The following is a 23497-nucleotide window of genomic DNA, read 5'->3' on the forward strand; positions in this document are numbered from 1 at the left end:
CATGGTTAAGCCCCGAAGCTGCGTTGCCGTTGAGGACCTTTCTTTTTTTTTGTTGGAGCATAAATCATGAATCGGTTGCGGGCTCAGGTGCGTTTGATATTTTGTGCAGAGGAAGCGTGTGCGTTTTGTGCTTCTAATGGTAAACGGTTCTAGTTCTAATCTCGTTTACGATCTAATGAAGAATGTTTCAAATATCCATTTCCTAGATTGTTTTGAACAAAAAATACCATGCAATCTTTAGCTGGAATGTTTTCATGGACATGGGAATATGGACCTAATTCAACTTAAAAATCGTAGTTAATTCCAATTTATGGCATAATGATATGAATCGCACTTGGTTACAGAATAAATTTGTACACATTTTCCAATCGATTCACTCATCCCGAAGCTCATCGGTGTCAACATCTGTGTAACGGTGGCACAGCAGGCAGAACTTAAAAATCGTGTCCTGCCAAACATGTACGTGACACTAACGTGTTCTCTTTTTTTTGCAACTGCCATTGGCGCTGCTGAGCGTGAACCGTCTGGCCGTAGGGCAGTATTCCCATGCCCCTCCCAAAGGCCACCGACGCGTCGTCCGGTTTCGGTCCTTCCGAGATCAAAGCCACCGGACGGCGCACAGGACGGTGTGCCATCGGAGACACGTTGTGTGCCATATTTCACGGTAATAATGATCGACAGATACATGTCAATTGACTTCGAATCCAAACAAGATTTTTTTCCCTGGCTATTCTTGCCGGTTTCTCCGTTTTGGGCCGACTTCTGACAGGGTGGTTGGCAGGCAGGCAGGATACCCGTCATCCTCGTCAGTGGCACGTGAGCGGGAAAGAAACAGTCCCATGTGGCGCCGGAGCGTCATTCGTCGGATTGAGTTTGTGAGCTCTTCGTGAGGCACATTGGTAAATCTATCATTGACAGGCACACGAGGTCGTGATATTGATATCCATGGCATGCCTGTTTCAGGCATATGTCCTGGTGGGTGTCTTCTGGATAGTGGGTGAAATAGTTGGATTTATGACATATTGTTATTATCAGTTTGGAAAATTTGAATCAGTATCTTTTTAAATTTGATTGAGTCATTCAACCATTTTATTTAAATCCTTACCAAAACCTTGTTCCATATTTTGAAACTGCGTCACCTTCATAATATCGAAAATTCACCCACCGTTAAGAGTTTCAAATACGGCATGCGGCATGAATGGGGCGGACGCAGCCGGCCGGAGGCCGGGTTTGGGGTATTCTTTGATTGAAAGCGAAACCAATGTTTCCGGGTCAACACGGCGGGCGTACATTTGCAAGGATGGTTGGCCTTTTCGTAGGCTTGCCTATTGTGAAACAGCCGGAAATTTGCGCTAGTGCTGTATCTGCTGCCTACCGCTTGCTGCTTGCTTTTGTACCGGTCGGTGCTGGCAAAAAAAGGCAAAAAAGAAGAGCACATTCCCGTCGGTTGCCGTGCGAAAAGTTCGATGGAAACCTTTCTAGCTAGGCCAGCCGAATGCGGTGCGTGTTCCGTTGTTTGGTAGTCCGTGTGGCACAGCAGCGATTGAATTATTGCCAGGAACAATTTATCTAAATCTAATATCACGTGATAGAGCAGCGGATATCCCGCAGCTTGTGGATTCGGTACATAAGCAACCATATGGCGGTGTGTGCGTGATCGAGAGGTGGAGGCGGAAAATCGAAAACGGAAACTCCATTTATCAGGCGAAGTTGGGTCGGGAAGGGTTGTTGTTCGAAATTGTTAAAAACTGGGCCATCGCAGTTAGGCGGCCGGATTTCAAAAATTGTACTGAATGTTTGTTTCGTTTTTTTCTCCTGCATTTCTCTTTCAGTTCTTCGCGAAGAATTTCGGCTGGAACCCCAGAACACCCGGGTGGCACAAGGAGAGACCGCTCTGCTGGAATGTGGACCACCAAAAGGCTATCCCGAGCCGGTGATTTTTTGGCGCAAAAACGGGCAGACGATGGATTTGGCCAGCTCAAAGCGGTACGTATGCTTTTTTATTGGATGGAAAAAATATACCGTAAAACTGCGTAGGAACAAAAACGAAAAGGTTGGAATCCAAACGAATACTAACTGTGATCTGTTAAAATTGAAACAGCTATTCATACCCCCCGTAGATTATGGTATCGAATAATACTACATGCGTAGTGCAGTTTTGCAATGGCAGGTTTTTGTAATCCTCGGATTTTGTAGATATTGAGAAGGTCTAGTATTTAGATTACTACCAGCCCTACTAGCACGGTTGTTACAAAGATGTTGTGGTAACTGAAATATGACTAATTTTAGTTGTAATTCGGTTGCTTCAACTAAATGGGCCTAAAGTGTGCTACTTGGGAGAGTCTGTCCTTGGTTCTGCAAGCAACGCAAAAATTTAAACAACCTTTTTTGTGTTCAAAATAACATGAGTTTAAATATCTGTCTTCTATACTGATGCTGATAAAACTAGTTATTTAAAAAAGAAGCTGTAATGAAAATTGTAAAATCTACCGGTTTTGGCAGCTAACAACTGTTCGCTGTCTAAATTAGGTTTACGAAGTTTTGTTGATCGTAGTTCGCCATTTTCTAGTAATATTGGGCCATCGATCTGAACTGAACTGGCTGATTACCAAGTCGCAACAAATGATCGAATGGATGTACTTGTATCTTAGTCGAGTTCAAGTTTTATGCGAGTTATAAAACGAGACTTCAATTAGCTACGTAAACCATAGAAAGCTCTATTTGCAGTTGCAACTTGTCGTTTGATTTCATGGCTCCTGTCGTTGTCACAGATCTCAAGCGTACAATGCATAGTATATGCATTTCTCAACTGCTTCAAAACCAATTCCATCATCGGCACCATTTGGTCTATGACCTACTGTTTCAGTTACCATGTACTTTGTATTGATTATATTGAGAATGAGTCCCAATCTCGGTGCTTTCAATTAAAATTACCTAAGAGTCTCTTCTACAGTTCTACGGTCGATATCGATGTTATTTGCAAAATCAAAAAAACATGTGAGATAGTTTTATGATAGTATCGTACTTTTTGCACATTAGCTCTTCATATTGTTCCATCTAAGGCAATGTTGAATAACAGATGTGAGAGTGCGTCTACTTATTTCAGCCCATCCAGACCAGGCTATTCTGATGCATGATTTAGACCCATCCGATATCGCCAGAGTTTTTATCTGCCACAGCTCAGGTCGCTCCACCAAATCGTACGTCGCCTTGAAATCTTCGTTTGAAACAGTTGACCTCGAGGTACGTCACTGGTTGAACAGGCCAGTCGTTATATATTTGAATCTCCAGTGAGAAAGATTATTGGCACTGACGAATTGACATGACACATATTAGAAAATCCTTTAAAAACCATCGTCCTACACATTTTGCTTACACTCTCTGTTATGCTTACTGCGAGTAACTTATATTTGTAAGGTTTTATACAGTAGGGTTTTTGCATTCGTACGGGTTTATACTGAAAACTCAAAGCAACACTCTAGTACTGCGACGTGGCCATGTAGCAAAACATGTTTTTTTGAAAAATGAGTGCTTTTTACATGGATGATGGTGTTAATGCGAGTCTCTTGTCTGTTTGTCTGTGCTATTAGTTAATGGAATCGTAGCACCGCAATAACACTGTACTCTAATAGTTGGATGCGAAGTCTGTCGAACAAAAAATAGAAAGTCGAATTACAAAAACAGAATGTAGCGCCGGAACTATGCATTTGCATGATGAGGTAACACATTAGATCCGTCATGAAGCTACGCTCATAAAGACCATCTTGATATTTGCCGGCAAAAGACCCAGTTAACGGAATCAAACTTAGGAACAAGATACAGAGGAATACTTTATGAGGCAGTAATGTTGTTTATGAGGGAGTACTGTTATTCTTTGATAATTCATATTATAAATGTGCAATGCCATCTTCGACTATCCTGTGTAACAGACTCCTCTTCCTTTTCGTAAGAAGCTGTCGGCCAAACTCCTGTCACTTTCTCTGTTGCCGTTACACTTCCCAAATCATATGTAAACAACACACATTATACATTTCGATGATTTGGTACAAATACTAGGATGCCACATCCTCCTCCTGCGTTAATAGGATTGAATTGTCCATGATATTTTCAGGATATGATATTTCAGGACAATTATAGATTATTTACATTGTTGATGCAATCATAAAATTGTTCTTTTTTAATCTGAGTTTCTTGATATTTTCGGTGAAAATTAGACCAATACTGTGTTTTCAGCGAACGGTGACTAACTCAAACAATTGTTCTTTTTTGTAATATAGAAATTCATTAACTGTCATACATAGTCTATAGAGAAACCGCTCTCCGCTCTGCAATGTGGCGACCTAAACTAGAAAATCATACTTGTCCTAAAATCTTTGTAGCGACATGCATATTCGTCCCAGTATTTACCACATCACGTGGGCTTTTTCTCAAGTGAACCTTAAAGATGGTTTGACCACGTTAATAACTCTTCTCTCTAATTTGTATTGATTATGGCCTAATTTGCATTGATCATGGCCGCTTCCCGGCCCTACTTTAATATGCATTGGCTCATTTGTAATATCCCAAGTAACAATTCCAAGTTTTATTACGTTCGTATAGTGGTTTTCATAACCAATTTCATAAAACCGCTAATAAAACTATGAGCTCCACCAGAACTTTCTGATGACCGCTATAAAACTACTTTCTGACCAAGTGGCCCACTTCTCAGCAGTGTTGAAAAATTCATAGCAGCGAAAAACTCAATGAGATTTCAAGCACCAAATTTCAACCTTGATCAGAAGCACCGAACTCACATATGAATTTCTCTCGCTATTATATGCGATGTCTCTGTTGCTATGCGATGTGAACCAAATTCAGCTGTGAGCATTTTGCTTACTTCTTCCACAGCTGGCGTTTCATACAACGAATCAGAGAGCGAAAGAGAATTAACCACCAGAGAAAACATCAGCTGGGAAAAAGCTAGCACACATTCATGAATTAAGATTGCAAACAAATTGGCAGCATTTACATTTTCCTTCGCGGGAATCGACATTTTCTTAACTAGAAAGTAAAAAGCCTAATAAGACTTAGATAAACATGTAGTTTAAATACGTGTTTTAGTTTAACCTTACGATTTATTTACAGATTCATTCTCTTACGCTCAGTCACAGTTACGTATCGCACGAGAGAATGCCTACGAATTTGTATGTATAGGTGTATAGCACAGGGTAGCAGTTGAAGCAAAGCAGAATATGATCAAGCGGGAAGAAATATGTGTGAGTTTTGTGCTTCTTGCTATGAAAACAGAAAAACTCGCGCGTTTTTTCTGCATAGTTGACATGATTCACAGTTGATTTTGATTTTTGTTGAGTTTTGAGATTTCGAGTTTTTAACATCACTGCTCCTCAGAATGTTTTCATAACCGCTATAAGAATTAGGTTATAAGCTGAAGTAGTCGTATCATGCTCTGCTGAAAGCAGCAATAAAACCGGTTAAGCTTTCGCTTCTTGACTGCCATTGCCATAATTTAAAAAAAGCTTTTCGCTTTGCTGGCAAAAGCAAAATAAGTAGTCAACTTGAAAATATATCCGTGATCGGAAAAGTTTAAATTTTACTGACAGATTATTTTGAACGATTTGGTTTATAGCGACCAGAGAAAAATATCCCATAGAATATGAATGAAAAACAAAATGAAAATATTCAGTTAGTCAATCTCAATTTCTAGCAAAATCATTTTAGTTGCTTCCTCTGACAGGAAAATCGATTGATAATAACTTTCTTTCTGCAAAACACTTTGCTTTGATGAACTGTTGTTTGCGAGCTAAAACAAAATACTAGAATATGGCAATATGGCTTCGCATAAAAAAAATGATTTTGGTGTTGAATTTTGGTATTCTTCATAATAGCAGCAAAAAACTGTTTGGTTAGGGTGTTACCGTTTGAATAGCTCTATAAAACTAACAGATTTATTGCGGTTTGGCAAGTAACCGCGATAAGATCAATTTTGATTGATGCGCTATTTTGTATTGCCACGCCACACTTATGGTAAGTTTATAAGAGACGTAGTGCAACCAACAAGTTTTAACGTGGTAATATAAGCAACCACAATAAATTTGCTTTATTAGCAGTTTTATTATGGTTTTCTAGCTAGCTATAACTGTGTTTGGACTCGTATCCTCTTGGTATTGCGCAATACCGCAATAAAATCAGAGGTAAAGATTAATACCGCAATAAAACCATTATAAAATTGAAGTAAAACCAAGTGGCTTTAGAATTGTTATTTGCGATGCGTAGGTCATCATTCCCAGCTCAATTTGAATATACGCTGGCCATGGCCTTTCGCCGGCTCAACCTTAAAATCTTTAACTTTGTTTTTTTTTTGCCGGTAAAATTTTTACAGCTTACATTTTTATGCACCTTATAGCTGTAGACCAGCATGTAGAAACAAACTAGTCGACTAGTGAACACCCCCTTGATGGTACTTCCGTGCTCACTAGCCAGGTAACTACAGGATATGTAAAAAATAGCGAACCAATGATCCAGCTTTCCTTTCCTTCTATAGCCCAAATCTTCTGGCAAAACAACACAAACAGTCACAAACCTGAGCCCCATCTTCTATTTCCCGTAATCGCAGGTTCAATTTGGCAGTAGATCGCCAATGAGACATTCCATCTTCGACTAACCTGCTGGGTAGACACCACTTACACGCTACCCCTAACTTCCTTTGTGAGCAACACACATTACACAATCCAGTCAAGTCCTCTAATATGGTACACCAGGTTGCCACAATAGAATCGGTGTGTTTTTTGATATGATGACCCGCCTAGCCACTCCTCCGGCACTTGTATGAGTAGATCTTCAGCAGTAGATCGCTTCGTTCGGCTGCATTGCTAGCAGCCTTACAATTCTTCGGCTCTCTGATAGCTATTTTATGCTCCTCCTGTATTAGTGTATTTGTGGCTCCACTGATTAATCGTTCGCAATTTTATATCCTCTGTGTTAGGCAGCTATTCAGCAAAATTTGAAAGTGTTGCTTCCACTTAGGTGTAATCGCAGGTTTTTCAGTAAGTTATTTGTGTTTTTGATGAAAATTCCTGCTTTTGGCGCCATTAACTATTTTGTAGAAACTTCTTACGTCATCCCTAGTGAAACTGTCTTCTGCGCTGGTGAACACTATTCGTACTCGCTCTTCTTCCGACGACGACTCTTGTTATGACGCGAAGTCATTTTCAAGACTTGACTTCTTGTTCAGTTGTTTCAACCTACTACTCTCAGGCATTCGACATCAAGTCGGATGTTTCGCTTAGCCCATTTATGCCACTTACCAAATTTTTTCCTGCTCTTTGGGTGTACCCCATTAGGCAACGGACGATGGACGTACGGACGTTAAGCATACGGATATTAGTCATAATGGACATTAGGCATAATGAATGAAAAGCATAATGGACGATAGGCATAATGTGCGAAAGGCATAATATATAATAAGCATAATGCCCATTAGGGATAATGTGCACCTACGATCTTGGTCCAGCGATATTGCCAGCTCTTAGTCTGGTTGCTGGTTCACGAAGTATTATCCAGCGTATTAACATAAACAGACTAAAATGTGGGTTGAAATAAGAGGCAAATTTTAGATGCTTTTTTTACTCTACTGTACAGTTTTATTCGACCAGAGATATACGTAAAAACTTGAAGAGTTGAAGCAACCAGAATGCTTGGCATCGAGAAGCACTGAGTTTGTCACAGATTTCCTAAAAAATAAGCAGGCAGATTTGCCGTGAGCTTACAAGGGATCCAATCGACTCAGTTTGAAATTTACTTCACCGCTTTCTATTACATAGAGTGAGTCGATGTGAGACCGAATGAGTTTGTAACTGAGAAAACGAATGAACCTAGACAGATTTAATTTCCGACGGCTGGTCGCCAGCAACACCCATAGCCTTCGGCCATCTCACCCTTTATCATCTGCGAAATGTAAAATATTTTTAAAGTATTACGTCAAAAAGCCGTTATGCCAAATGGTCCCTTATGATAATGAAAATGGTTGTATGCCAAAAAGCGTTGTACTAAACAGCGTTACGCCAACCTGCTTTATACTAAAACTAAATGCACGTTCTACTAGTTGTTTGTCGGTTCGTAGACATTGATTGAGCTGTAAGTAGTTGGAAAATTCACATTCAAATCTTTATACGCAAGTGCAACCATCAATCAGCCTCCGTCGGAAAACCCGCTACTTTTGGTTGTTGATGGAATACAAACGGAAAGTGGGGAGTGGCGTAGGCACGTAAAACACGAGCTGCAGGCACTACTTGAAAAGATATTCATCGAATACCTGGTGAAATTCGGGAGACTACAGTGGGCCGGCCATGTCGCATGGATACCAAACACGGTGAAATCTGTTCTTTTCAAGGAGGAGTTCACCGCTATCAGGAATGGCGAAGCCCAGCGCCAGCGAGCTGGCTCTACCAGACCGAAGCTGACTTACGAGTGTCGAGATTATCTAGGAATTAGTACAAGACAGAGTGCTGTGGAGACGTGTTCTTGATACAGCACAAGCTTGCCCAGCTCTACGCTTCAGACAAAGTCTGTTTGTCTGCGTTTTAAGCTTTAAATTGCTTAATAGTGAAATATTATGAAAAATAGCTTAAAAAAATTCAATTCAAATTTCTCATACTTTTTTTTTCTAAATTACTGTGGCACTTAGAAATCTAGTTACCTAATAAACGTAATGTTTCTTTCTCATATTTTCCAGAATACGCATCGTCGACGGAGGCAACCTGGCCATCCAGGATGCTCGCCAGTCGGACGACGGCCGATACCAGTGTGTGGCAAAAAATGTTGTCGGCATTCGAGAGTCGACAGTCGCATTCCTGCGTGTACACGGTAAGTACCTATACTGTTGCTCACTTTTCTTCACCACAATCGGAACCAGTCGCTAACTAATAAGCTCGAACAGTTGGCACGGCGGGGCACGCCTAACATAAGCCTTTCACGGGTTCAATATTCAAACCATCATCGACGGACAAGTTGTACCTTTATGATAAATTAACCGGCTTCGCTTTCCAATTCTCGGTTTCGTCCCAACAGTGAAACCATTCCTGATACGTGGCCCACAAAACCAGACGGCAGTGGCCGGCAGCTCGGTGGTGTTTCAGTGCCGTGTCGGTGGCGAACCGGTTCCGGACGTCCTGTGGCGGCGCTCAGCATCCGGCGGCAATATGCCTCTAGGTAAGGATCATACGCAAAGAACAGCCTAGTGCCGTTCTAACCGCGCTATCTTTCGAATGTGTTGGTGGATAAATACCACCGAACGGTGTTGCATGCTTAGGCACCAGAATATTTCACCAGAAATTATTGTTGGCTTCGGATGGAGGAGTAATTGATTGCGGTTTTACGCTCTTTCTGCAATTGCTCAACTAAATGCCTGATAATCCACTGGTGTATGTCTGATTTTATCAACAGAATCTAGCTTTTGTTAGATCGATCGACCAAGCTAATTGAGAAATTTAATTATTTTAATTAATTTATCTTTGCACAGGTCGGGTCCACGTGCTGGAAGATCGGAGTTTGCGAATCGACGATATCACCGTGGAGGATATGGGCGAGTACAGCTGTGAAGCCGATAATGCTGTGGGCTCAATTACTGCTTCCGGGAATCTGATCGTACATTGTAAGTTTTCCTTTTGCACTGTGAAAACCAATTTCCTAATGTTATTTCGTTTACCTAACAGCACCACCAAGTTTTATCGTACGACCGAAAAACCAAATCGTCGAACTGGGCTCCGAGGCCCTGTTCGAGTGTCAAGCGGTCGGACATCCGCATCCGACTTTATTTTGGTCGCTTGAAGGAAATCGAAGCTTGCTGTTTCCGGAAACCCGCTTTGGCAACATTGAAGTGACGGAGAATGCCGACGGTACCAGCATATTGTCAGTTTCGAACATTGATCGTGTCGACAATGGAAAGGTGATCGTATGCAGTGCCGTTAATGGTGTGGGTAGTGTCAGCACCCGGGTTGTGCTCAGCGTGAATCTTCAGGATGATCGACCACCACCACTGATCCAGCAGGGACCGGTTAATCAAACGTTACCCATCAAATCGGTAGCAATTTTACCGTGTCGGGCGACTGGTGTTCCGACACCGGTGATTTCTTGGTATCGAGATGGAATTCCGATTCTTACAACCGCCAGAATCAACATAAGTGATTCTGGAACGTTGACCATTTCTGATTTGAACAAAGACGATGATACTGGGTTGTACACTTGCGTGGCTAGTAGCAAAACGGGAAAGTCAACTTGGAGTGCAGCGTTGCGGCTGGATGTTCCTACGAATCCGAACATCAAGTTCTATCGTGCGCCGGAGGCGTCGACTTTTCCCGGTTCTCCGGGAAAGCCTCAGGTGACGGATGTGACCGATAGCAGTGTTACAATTTCTTGGGTCAGAAGCAATGCCGTTGGAGCATCCAGCTTGGTGGGCTATATGGTGGAGATGTTCGGCCGAAATGCTACCGACGGTTGGGTGGAAATGGCCAGCAAGGTGCTGGATACCAGCTGGACACAACGGGGACTTGGACCGGGTATAACCTACTATTTTGTTGTGCGAGCGGAGAATTCGCATGGTGTTTCGCTGCCTAGTCCGATGTCGGAACCGATTATGGTTGGAATGGTGAGTATTTTTTAGCCTATTTATTTATTACGAACAGACATAGATTTCAAATTTCAATGATGTAAGATGGTAAATCGATTTTTTCATTTGGGAAATTGTAAGCTCTCACATGATCACAAATGAAAATTTGAAGTTATATGATGACATATTATATCACGAGTCTTAATTTGTAGATCGAATACCACGTTCTCACAATTTTTGTTTAGTGCTCCCTGTCCATATCCTCATTTAATTGTTTAGGAGATGGTAGTAGTATATACATATAGTATGGGACAGATCAAGGATATTTTACGATACAAATACTTGAGTATATGGTAATTAATATACACTTCCTAAATGGTAGAGAGCCGATACTAACCAGACTCTGGGGATCTTGGATTACGGCTCGATCGATCAGTATACCTCGACCTATTTTGGGAGGACAGCTAGTGGTCAGTAGTCGATTCGAGTTTCATTCAAGACAATTATTTGAAATGAAGTGTCAACACATGGTAGCAAATAGTCGTAGCCTCTTACATTCATTCCACCCACGTTTTGGTAGTACGCGTAGACGTTACGATTTTTTTGTGGCAGACCAAGCTTGATTTTATTTATTACACTGTGATATAGAGTTTGAAGTTTTTTTTCCAAGTTATGCTCACAGATCTTGACAAAGCCTGTTGAACAAGGTTTCTCCATGTAACTCGGTTGAGGGCTACCGCTCTCCAATTCCTCGGACACCGAGTACTCTCCGCCAGATCTCGCTCCACCTGGTCTAACCATCTTGCTCGCAGCGCTCCTGGTCGTCCTGGTGTTCCTACCGGATTTGAGGCGAACGCCATCTTTGCAGGGTAGTTGTCCGGCATTCTTGCAACATGCCCTGTCCATCCATACTGGGTTCGCCAAAGAGCTGTGCGAGTTTATGGTTCATCATCCGCCTCCATACTCCGTTCTCCCGTACGCCGCCGAAGATCGTTCTTACCACTCGACGTTCAAAAACTCCGAGCACTCGCAGGTCCTCCTCGAACATTGTCCATGTTTCATGTCCGTAGAGAACAACCGGTCTAATCAGAGTCTTTTACAGGATGCACTTTGTACGGGGACTTAGTCTGCTCGACAGTAATTGCTTGTGAAGCCGAAAGTAAGCACGACTTCCGCTGATAATACGCCTCCGAATCTCACGGCTGGTATCATTGTCCGCCGTTACCAGTGAACCAAGGTAGACAAATTCGTCGACTACCTCAAACTCACGCCGTCGATCAATATACTACTGCCCAAGCGGCGTCGTTCGGCTTCGGTTCCGCTGGCCAGCATGTACTTTGTTTTAGAGGTATTTACCTTTAACCCAATCTTTTCTGCTTCGCGCTTTAGTCTGGTGTACTGTTCAGCCACCGCCACAGATGTTCTGCCGATAATATCCATGTCATCGGCAAAGCAGACGAATTGACTAGATTTGTTGAATATCGTGCCCCGCGTGTTGATATCCGCTCGGTTCATAACACCTTGTAGCGCTATGTTGAACAGCAGGCATGAAAGACCATCACCTTGACGAAGCCCTCTGTGTGATTCGAATGAACTTGACAATCCACCCGAAATCCTAACACAGTACTCTGTACCATCCATCGTTGATTTAATCAGTTTGATGAGCTTCCTGGGGAAGCTGTTCTCATTCATGATTTTCTATAGCTCTTTCCGGTCGATGGTATCATATGCGGCTTTGAAGTCAACGAACAAATGATACATGGGAACTCTGTATTCACGGCTCTTTTGGAGGATTGGCCGCAGTGTAAACATTTGATCCGTTGGAGACCGACCTTCGACGAAGCCGGCTTGATAAGTTTCCACAAATCTGTTCGCAATTGGTGATAGTCGGCGAAAAATGACTTGGGACAGCACTTTATAGGCGGGCTTGAGAACGGTGATCGCTCGAAAGTTCATACAGTCCAACTTGCCGCCCTTTTTATAGATTGGGTAGATAACCCCATCTTTCCACTCCTCCGGTAGCGGTTCCGTATCCCAAATTCTTACAATTAGCTGGTGCATACAAACGGCCAGCTTTTCTGGTCCCATTTTAATGAGCTCCGCTCTGATGCCATCTTTCTCGGCTGTTGTTCTTTAGCTGCATGATGGCCTCCATAACTTCGCCTATTCCTTGGGCTGGCACCTCTTTGCCGTTTGTTGCACCGTCGAAATCGCTTTCTCCGCCGCCATGGTTCTCCGCCTGGCCGCCAATCAGATGTTCGTCGAAGTGCGGCTTCGATTGGTTACGTATTTTGTAGAAAACCCGATTCGCGGCACGAGCGCACTCAGGTATATGAACTCTTCCATTACTTCATATAGTTACCCGGCCACCTCGGCAACCACATCAGTTTTGACCCACCCAGCGTTACACGAGCATTTTCATTGCAACCGAGAAAGTCCATCAAGAAATTTAGGTTAACTCATGTTTGGAAAGCGTCAAAAGGAGGACAAAGGTTGCGAAGAATTGGAACAACTAACAAATAATTCGAGTTAATGACACGCGCAAGTTTTACCAGAAGGTGAACCAATCACGTATCGCGAGGTGGTCGGCAGGTGGAAGCGGTTCTTCGATGAACACCTTAGTGGAGAAGTTGCAGAAGGAGGCAAAACGAAGTTAAGCCAACTCTTAGGCTTTGCAGATGACTTTGATATCATACCCAGAAACTTTGCAAGGGTGGAGGCAATCGACGCCTGACTGTAAGCGGAGACTAGGAAGTTTGGGCTAAAAATAAATGCGCCGAAAATCAAATACGTGAAAGGAAGAGGCTCAAAATAAACAAACGCGCGCCTCCCACGGACAGTAACCGTTAACGGTGACGAACTAGAAGTGGTAAGTAAATTCGTGTATTTGGGATCGCTGGTGACCGTGGACAACAACACTAGTAAGGAGATCCAGCGGCACATTCAAGCGGGAAATCGGGCCTAATTTGCCCTTCACTAAACTGCCGCTACTCGCATAACAGTCCCATTTATATAGGAAACTCTATAGAAAATGAGACTATTATGCGAGTAGCTGCAGTAAACGCTATGATTAACCCTCTTAACAGACCGATAGTTCTTTATGAACTTGACGCTGTGACGTTGCTCACAGAGGACATACACGCCGTTACCACGTTCAAGCGGAAGATGCTGCGGACGATGTTTGGTGGAGTACAAGCTGAAAGCGGAGAGTGGCGGAGGCGCATGAATCATGAGCTACAGGCACTGCTTGGAGAGATTCCAACCTTACATCTGGCGAAAGTCGGTGGGCTGCGCTGGACACATCGAAAGGATGTCGGACGACAGTCAGTGCAACAAAAACAGTTCTCTGTAAAAACCCCACCGGCACAACGAACATTGGAGAGGCGACTCGACCAGGTCGAAAGCGGTTTGCGACTTCTGAGACGACTGGCAAATTGGTGAGGAGTGGCCCAAGATCGAGTTGAATGGAGACTACTGCTTGAAACAGTACCAGCCTCCCCGGCTCTAGGCTGCTGACCACGAAAACGACGGTGCGTCTGGAGACCATCTGTAGCCTACCCTGAGGCAACACAATTCTCCCGTGCTGTTATGGCCGAATTTGGCATCCTGCTATTACATAAAAACTGCCTTAGAGTGATATGCCGCCGACAGAGCAGTCAATCCGTGCTGGCCACTTAAAAGCTTGTAGATGATTTCGTCATTCCACATCCAATAGGAAAATAAGATGTTTCAAATTTTTCATAGTTAAATCCAATTGTTTTATTGGATAGTTTTAGTGGCGCCCAGGTATAGACATGGTGCGGGCCATATCAGCTCTCGCTATGAAAGTTGCAGGTCACAATGACTTCTGATCGCTCATTATATATTGTACGGCCTCGATATCCCTGAACGCAACAAAAAATAATTAGTTTTACTAAGGCATCACGATTAAATCTCTCTCGATCATTAAAACCTCGATAACCTCATCAACCTATAAAAATTATTCCCTTCCGACATTCCTCAAAATAATTCACGGGTCACTCGGGCCATAGTTTGGCTATCACTGGTCTAGCTCATACCTGCTGTAATTTACAAAGAAGAAATGGCGTTACATATATTTTCTATACGATACTACCAGAAAAAACAAAAAACCCTTACACCTCAGCTTCCCCCAAAACTGTATCAATGTCTGTATTAAATACTCCGTTCGTGACTGGCAACCTTTCACACTTCAAAAGCACGGCACACGTTGATTTGTACTATTTCTTCTGGTTGTCTTCTCCATTTTTCATCTCTTATCACCTTCTGTTGGTAAAACTGATATCCATTCCATTGCTGAACGGATTGTCTTTTCAAATATTGGAGAACATTGCCAATTTTTATAATTATTCATACATCAATTTCTATAATCTAAAAAGATTTTCTTTTGTTTTGTTTATTGTAAATCTTTAGAACGAACTCAACTCCGGACTGGACATGAGCGAAGCCCGAGCCAGCCTACTGTCGGGGGACGTTGTCGAACTCGTTAACGCCACTTCGGTGGATTCCAGTGCGATGAAACTCGTTTGGGAGGTTTGTTATCAACATTTACCAGCGATTTTTGAAACCCAATGAAATTGAATATAACTTTTCGTCCCTAGATTATTAACGGCAAATACGTTGAAGGGTTCTACATCTACGCTCGCAACCTGGAACAGGATTCGGACCGTTCGTATAAGATGCTAACGGTACTGAACGGAGGCAGTGTGTCTTCGTGCACCGTCAGTGGACTGCGCAAGTTTACCGAGTACGAGTTTTTCATTGTACCGTTTTACAAAACGGTCGAAGGCAAACCGTCGAATTCGCGGCTGGCACGAACTCTGGAAGATGGTGAGTTTAAATATAGTAGAATGCGTTGTTTGATGTGTTCGTTACTTTGTTTGTTTTCGCTTCAGTTCCAAGTGCTCCACCAACCGCCATGGAAGCTCTATTGCTGAACTCTTCAGCAGTTTATTTAAAGTGGAAACCGCCTCCTGTTGGATTGATTAACGGTAGGTTGCTGCTAACTTTTCTTTTTCGAACAAACCTAAAAGCTTGTTTTTCCCAACTGTAGGTATTCTTCAAACGTACCACGTAATTGTACGTGGTCTGGATGTACGTTCCAACTACAGTAAGGTTTTGAGCAATGTAACGATCGACGCTGCTTCCCCAAATTTGCTGTTGGCAAATTTGACTGAGGGAGTAACCTATACGGTTAGTTTGGCGGCTGCAACCACCGTCGGATTGGGTCCTTACAGTACTCCGGCTACTCTGCGATTAGATCCGTTGACGAAACAGTTGGATCAAACTTCGCATCGATATCCGATCAACCACGACAACGCGGATGACATCCTTACGAAGCCATGGTTTATTGCCACCCTGGGGACCATACTGGTCCTGATGATGCTTTCGTTCGGTGCGATGGTCTTCGTCAAGCGGAAACAAATGTTGATGAAGCAGTCGGCGTTGGCTGCCCTAGGAAGTAAGCTTGAAGCTAATGGTTTTGTTTCCCTTAGATATAATGTTGGACTTATCTCGTTTTCGCAGGTCATCACACTCCTGGAGTTCTGAAGTTCCCATCCCTACCGCAGAACAACGATGCCTACTGGACGGATCCATCGGCAATACTGTGGCGTCATCCGAGTCGACCAAAAGACCACATCCAAGATTATGCACCAGTTTGCACATCGGATCAGAATAGTCACAATCGATACGTGGGGATAGATTACACGGAGTATCCCACCGATTACGCCGAAGTGTCATCGTTTAACCCTAATGCTCCAACTAATAATACCACCAGCAAGACCCCTTCGGAGTACAGCGGAACCCGTTCGCCTGCTCCGTACGCAACGACAACTCTGATAGGCAATTCCAGATTTATTACGACCTCATCGGGTGGTGGAGTCTCCGTAGACAACATTCATCACCAACAGTCGGTCTACGGTGGAGGCATGTACTACAGCAACGATTCTTATCCGGCGATAACCGCTACGGCAGTGGATTCCGGTGTGAATGGAAACTGCGAAAATGGAGGCTTGCTTGGGGGTGCCACAAGATCAGGTAACTACAGTCGAAACGTATACTCGGAGTCATATTTCAATCCAAATGAGAAAATCAATATCACCGAGAATAAGCTGGCTTCGCTGAACAGCGGCTGCATCGGTAGCAGCAGCAACAACAACAACAACAATAATAATATTAGCAATGGTGGCACCAGTAATGGAGGCTATCAATTGGTTCCTAACCACAGTGGAAGCAGCGCCAGCAGCAGCAGCAGCAGCGGCGGCTGTGGTGGACGTTCGGAAACGAGCAAAATCTTCCAACCCAGCAGTAGCCACTCGGTGCCGCACACACCATTCGGGACAATAAGAAAAAATCGCTTCAAATTAGCCCGTACTCCGATCAATAATCTGAGGATTAGTTTCGGGTCGACTGGCCGGGCTACCAGCGGTGGCGGCAGCGGCGCGTTGGAGGATGCTGGAAGTGAATATGGTAATCAACAGCAGTATCAGCAGCAGCAGCAGCAAAGTCAAAGGAAGAAAATGTCCTCGCTTAATAATTTAGGAGCACAGGAGCAGCTGTACATAAAGATAGGGGAAACAAATCCGAACAATGCCAACAGTTGGAATGGTCATTTGGCTAACATTTACCAAAATTCTGCCCGATCGATGCGGCCACGGGAGCCGAACGGTGACGTTGGTGGCGGCAATGGCGACGGTGACGGTGAGGGTGATGCCGTCTACCATCCGACCGGCAATCGCAGCGTCATCAGCTATCGGTCCGCCTCCGAGTACGGTGAGGATGTCTGAGAATTGCGTACCGGCTGGGTTGACTATTTATAATAACTTATTCTGACGCCGCCGCGACGCAGAATGGACGCAAGACTGAGGAGTGCGGTTCGCGTGTGTCGTTTTTGGGGTTCGTCGTCCTGTGGTGGCGGAGTGTGTGTCCTCGTCCCCGATTATACTGGTCTGGTCTGATAGGTAGATAGGTGAAATGGTGGAACAACCGTGATTTTTCCGTTGGCCACTGAACTGCTGGTCGGTGGTGCTGTAAATTATGGATGTCCTGTTAGCGTTTCGTCGTCGATTTGTGTTGTGCTGGAAATGGTGCTGCTGGTGTACGGAGGTGTGCACCCGAATGGATCGGAGATTCATGTAGATGAGAGTACTATTTACTAAGACTGATTGCGGTACTTCCTCTTTGGAGGAATTAAGAAGGTGAAGTGTTTTTGTAAAAAAAATATTGCTGCGAAATGATGAAACTTAAAAATGAAAAGGTTAATAATTAAACTGCCTGGTGTTTGGTATGAAATGTTCCCTTTACTTATAATTTATTCGTTTACTCTCTATATCCTTGAAAGGATTAGAAATTATTTAAATCATTTTTTGGAATTTTAAAAATAATGTAAATTATCTACTATTAAATTTTTACAAAAACTCTGACTGTGCTTGTGGCATTGTTGACATATTATAGGATTTTGTCTTTTTAACCAGTGACTTTTTACTATGCTAAATTTATCAGCTAAATAATTAAAAATTACTAGTCAAGAAGTTTGTTTTTTTTTCTTTTTATACCTTTCCATCTCTTGAATAATCATTCGACTCTCAAATTCTCTCCTATATTTTGATAAAAAAAGAGGGTAATTCGCAGCACGAAAGTTACTCCTTTCATATCAGAGCAGCGATATGGAAATAATGAGTGTTAATCTAGTGATTAATCGATATTCGCGTAAAACAATCCTATTTGCACAGACTCAAATACTCAAACGAACACTCTATGCCACCCCATTGATGGCAACACACACTCGTGCGAAAGTTACTAAAATCGAAAACAGCTAAAAATCTACAGCTATGTTAGACCGTAAGAAAAATGTCCAGTTAAACGAATATATCCTAGAGTAACCCATGTACAGAAACAGTATTGTCTAAAGGCGAAGCTTGTTATTATCAGGACGTTTATCTACGTTAACAGTTCAAAATTGTACCTACTTTAGCGGCTCTAGTGATAGTGAAAATATGTTAATTATGCTTGAGAAAACTTTCGGTTTCGCATCAAAACTATCAAGCGCCTAGCTTTCTAATTAGGTTAGCATAAATAAAATCGTCATCGCCTGTTTTCTGTGTGTACGGAGCAAGAAGAAAGCAATAAATTTAAAGTGAAAACTCTGTAGGTACCATAAAAAGATGGAAAGAATGCATAACGCCGAAGCTACGTTGTAACTGAATTACAAGAATAAAACTTAAACTAGAAAGTTATTAATTCCCCAAGCAACTCCCGTTCCGTGATCAAGTGAAACAATCGGAAAATGAAAAACAACAAAAAAAAATCTGCTGTACAATAACCGTCCGAACCGTTTGAAGATTGAAATTGCAGCCTGCGGCTGCAGTTACTAAACTCGAAAACTAACCGCTACGAAAGCTAAAATGTAAATAGTTCAAAAAATGTGACATAATTTCTCCTGAAATAAGACTCTCTCACTTTAGTGTAAGTTTCCCACAGACCTATAGGTAAGCTGCTGTAACATACTTGGATGGATAAATACCGCGTTCGTGGAAGAAGAATAAAACAAAAAATTGGAAACCAACGCAATGCGTTTTTTGAGTCAGCATCCGAAACACCCAAGGATTCAACACCCAAACCCACCCACATACTTCAAACGTGTGACTAAATTAACGTCGTTCAATCAGTTTGGCTGCTCTTGTATCTGAAATTGACGGTAATTAGTCGATGGGAAATTAATTCAACATTTACTCTGTGGGTCGCGGCGTGTGACATAATGATTCATTGACAACTAGTACCTTCCTACCTCATACCCGTATGGGTACAGGATCGGTGGCGGACTTGGTGATGGGCCGGGCGGTTTGGGCAGGTGATTAAATGTTCGTGGCGTATGTTGTGATTTCCGCCATTAGTCCGCGAAAAGTGATCTATTTCAATTTGGTGTGTGTGTTGTGTGGCGTGGCGTGTGCTTCGGTTCGTTGGGCAGTAGTAGTAAATAGCATGTGAGATAAAACCGATCGTTAATTAATTAAAATGGTAAAGTTAAAAACGAGCCGCGTGTTTGTGTCCAAGTTTGTGACTGCTGCGTTATTGATGTGGAGCTATGAATTTTGTTTGATCCATTGTACCGAAATAGCGCAATACACGAGATATTTTCGTATTAATTTATTGTCCAGTTGAGTAATTATTTGTAATTCGGATTCAAGAGAGCAATTAAAACCATTTACGAGTGTGCTTTTACCGCAAAATCGTCCACGTTCTCTCGATTTCGTCCCCACTAATTGGAATATGTGAAGGGAGGTTGACATTTGCTTCTCTTGAACCTCCCATGCATATTGTCCTCAAAGCATTGTTGCCCATTTTCCTATGTAGGCTTTATTTCCCACTTTAGTTTGATCTACGTGTCTGATATCTTTTCGAAGTTTCGTACATGTCATCGGTGAAGCTAAATTTTCAGATAATCGTAGCACTTATGCCTATCCCCGTTTCTCAGATTACACTAGAGAGGGTTCCCGAAACTCCAACAAGTTACATCATTCTGTAAAACTTTGTCTAATCGTGTCTATTTTTCTAAAAATTCGTAATTATGCATACCTTGCCATAGCTGGTGTCAATCGGTTGAACTGTTTGCAACATTACTCTAGTGGTGGCCGGCACCCATAAATCCCACCTGCTATTGCCCCGCAAGTTCTTTTGGTCTCAGTCAGAGGTGACTGATAGTATTTGGGAGGGTTCCTTGTAGCATTCCATCCACTTCTTTGATATCAAATTCTTCTCCCAGATCTCCGTAATTACCAACTGTAGCACTCCCTTTAAAGGCTCTTTAACGATGCTACAATTTGAACTTCAGTTAAATCATTCCGCTCAATCAATGCTTCCGTAGACGGGTTTTGTATCCCGACTATTCTCCAGATACTCAGAGAACATCGATCATCATCGACGTCACTCTCGGCAGTCCTGGTCTGATAGGAGACAGGAGGGTAGACAATGGCTACACTCACAGTGACTATCAGGCGGACCACTATGGTGTCGGTCAGATAACGAGGCGGGCCGACACTCCAGCCAGCCGTGGATGAAAGACATCATACTTCGATCCCGAAGTATTTGTAGAAGCGATCCGTAGAGAGTGCGGTGATCGCGCTATGCCCGATCCGGACGCTGATCATTTGGTTGAGGTACTGTCGCGAGCGTGTGATGCCACCATGTCTAGGAAAGGCCGTCCTAGGTGTGGGAGGTCACCGGCCTACTGGTGGACAGATGAAATTGCGGAACTCCGCGAAGCGTGCTTTCGTGCGAGGAGAAATATGCAAAGAGCTCGTTCGGACGAAAGCAGGGCTGAATGTCGAGTAGCACTTGTTGCTGCACGCTCAGCGCTTAAGAGTGGGATAAAAGCTAGTTAACGAACCTGCTTTGAAAGGTAATGTGCTAGCGCCAATGCGAAACCGTGGAGTGATGCCTACAGGCAGGGCTGTCATTCGCTCACACTATGCGCCCAATGTTCCAATATTATGCCTTGTCGCACAGAGCGATTCGGCAACACACCTCTACAGCTAATATGCACACAGCGTACGAGCGAAACCGGAGTGGGAGCGAACCCCAAGTAACAATTCCAAGTTTTATTACGTTCGTATAGCAGTTTTCATGACCAATTTCATAAAACCGCTAGTAAAACTATGAGCTCCACCAGAACTTTCTGATGACCGCTATAAAACTGCTTTCTGACCAAGTGGCCCACGCCTTAGAATGTTTTCATAACCGCTATAAGAATCAGGCTATACACTCAAGTAGTCGTATCACGCTCTGCTAAAAGCAGCAATAAAACCGATTAAGCTTTCGCTACTTGACAGCCATCGCCATAATTTAAAAAAGCTTTTCGCTTTTTGCTTTTCGCTTTATGCTTTTCGCGTTTTGCTTTTCGCTTTACTTGCAAACGCCAGATAAGTTCGGTAGCTTTGTCAACTTGAAAATATAGGGGAATTGTGTATAACGTGCCCCCCCTGGGCAATGTGCCCCCCCTTCGTTTTTCGCTAAACAAGCGAAATCAAAATGCAAAACCACCCAGAAACCATAGTATTTGATGGAACTAGCCTACTATGCAAGTATGACAGTTTTCACATGCTGTAAAAACAAAACAAAAATAAATTTGTTTTTGAGCAGCTTCCGATGTAACTTTTGGCGTCATTTCCATAAGCTATTTTCTTGTCAAAATCTGTAAATAACGGGTTGTTGCGATTCGATTGCGTAAAGTGAACTTCAAAAAGACATCCCTGCCAAAAATAACGGTATGAAACGCTTGATTTGCTTTAGCATTAAATATTTTTTCAAATAAGTAAAAGCAGGCCAATATGCCCCACTTGCGGTGGTGCAATTTGCCCCCTTGCAAATGTGGCTATAAACATAGGTAAACAGATCTAAGTTGAAGCCAATTGCCATTATTTAATTCAATTAGTATTGTAGAGCAACCGTGGTGGGAATAATTTATTACCAACGTCCAAATTTTAGGTAATTCAACTACCCGGTACAAAACGCCACAGCTGCAGTATAATGTGCCCCATGCAGAAAAGAAAAAGTGCACCAGAAGGCCGAAACTAGGTTTATTTTACATAAAATAACGATATTTTGCAAAAGAAAGGAAATAGTTTTACTTTCTACAAAATAGAGTTGGTCTGACACTGGTAGAAATACTCAAATTACCGCATTGGGCATATTATACCGCAGGTGGGGCATTTTACCCCGCGCAGACGAGAAACATAACATTTAGGTACTTTTATTAAATAATTCCTAGCATGTTTATTCCACAATACTAAATGAAATAAACAATTGCAATTGGTTGTCAGCTTAAATACCAACATATGCACGTAGTTGTAACGTTAATTTGGGGAAGTATAACGGAGATATATCCATTTATTCTTAGGGGGGGCACATTATACACATTTCCCCTATCCGTGAGCAGAAAAGTTTTGTTTTACTGACAGATCATTCTGAACGATTTGGTTTATAGCGACCAGAATAAAATATCCCATAGAATATTTATTAATTTTAAGCAATTTCGTTGGTTTGCACTATGTGCGCATTCAATTTCATCGTGCATTTTGATATGATAGGTCGATAAAATCAGCGCGCCACTGAAATTTTGCAATTTTCGAAAACTGGTTGTTTTAACAAATTGAAAATATTCAGTTAGTCAATCTCAATTTCTAGCAAAATTATTTTAGTTGCTTCCTCTGACAGGAAAACCGATTGATAATGACCTTCTTTCTGCAAAATACTTTGCTTTGATGAATTGTTGTTTGCGAGCTAAAACAAAATACTAGAATATGGCAATATGGCTTCGCATAAAAAAATGATTTTGGTGTTGAACTTTGGTATTCTTCATAATAGCAGCAAAAAAACTGTTTGGTTAGGGTGGTACCATTTTAATAGCTCTATAAAACTAACAGATTTATTGCGGTTTGACAAGTAACCGTGATAAGATCAATTCCGATTGGTGCGCCATTTTGTGTTGCTACGCCACACTTATGGTAAGTTTATAGCAGACGTGGTGCAGCCAACAAGTTTTAACGTGGTAATATAAGCAACCATAATAAATTCGCTTTATTAACAGTTTTATTATGGTTTTCTAGCTAGCTATAAGTGTGTTTGGACTCGTATCCTCTTGGTATTGCGCAATACCACCATAAATCCAGTGGTAATGATTCATACCGCAATAAAACTTTTATAAAATTCAAGTAAAACCAAGTGGCTATGAATTGTTACTTGGGACGACAGCACTTGGTGAAAATCGCCCAGTGAGTGATCATCCAAACAGCACTTGGTGTTGCCATTTGCAACACTCCGTGCGGAATTAACGCAAAAAAATTGTTTTGTATTTACAAATTTTCTGCCCTTTTAAAA

The 23497-nt window shown here is 42.4% G+C and overlaps 1 protein-coding gene across 1 annotated transcript in view; it reads left to right on the forward strand.

The window, feature by feature from the left end:
- LOC128742388 (roundabout homolog 2-like) overlaps positions 1-17409 on the forward strand; it is a 52070-nt gene extending 34661 nt beyond the window's left edge. Inside the window, exons 3-12 of the mRNA XM_053838734.1 lie at positions 1833-1986; positions 8732-8862; positions 9067-9207; positions 9518-9649; positions 9711-10642; positions 15035-15154; positions 15223-15451; positions 15517-15612; positions 15675-16082; positions 16148-17409. Of these exons, the coding sequence (XP_053694709.1) occupies positions 1833-1986; positions 8732-8862; positions 9067-9207; positions 9518-9649; positions 9711-10642; positions 15035-15154; positions 15223-15451; positions 15517-15612; positions 15675-16082; positions 16148-17409 (3605 nt within the window). The remainder of the gene's footprint in view (positions 1-1832; positions 1987-8731; positions 8863-9066; positions 9208-9517; positions 9650-9710; positions 10643-15034; positions 15155-15222; positions 15452-15516; positions 15613-15674; positions 16083-16147) is intronic.
- Positions 17410-23497: the final 6088 nt, after the last annotated feature.

Source organism: Sabethes cyaneus, chromosome 3, assembly GCF_943734655.1.
Source record: "Sabethes cyaneus chromosome 3, idSabCyanKW18_F2, whole genome shotgun sequence".
Taxonomy (NCBI): Eukaryota; Metazoa; Arthropoda; class Insecta; order Diptera; family Culicidae; genus Sabethes; species Sabethes cyaneus.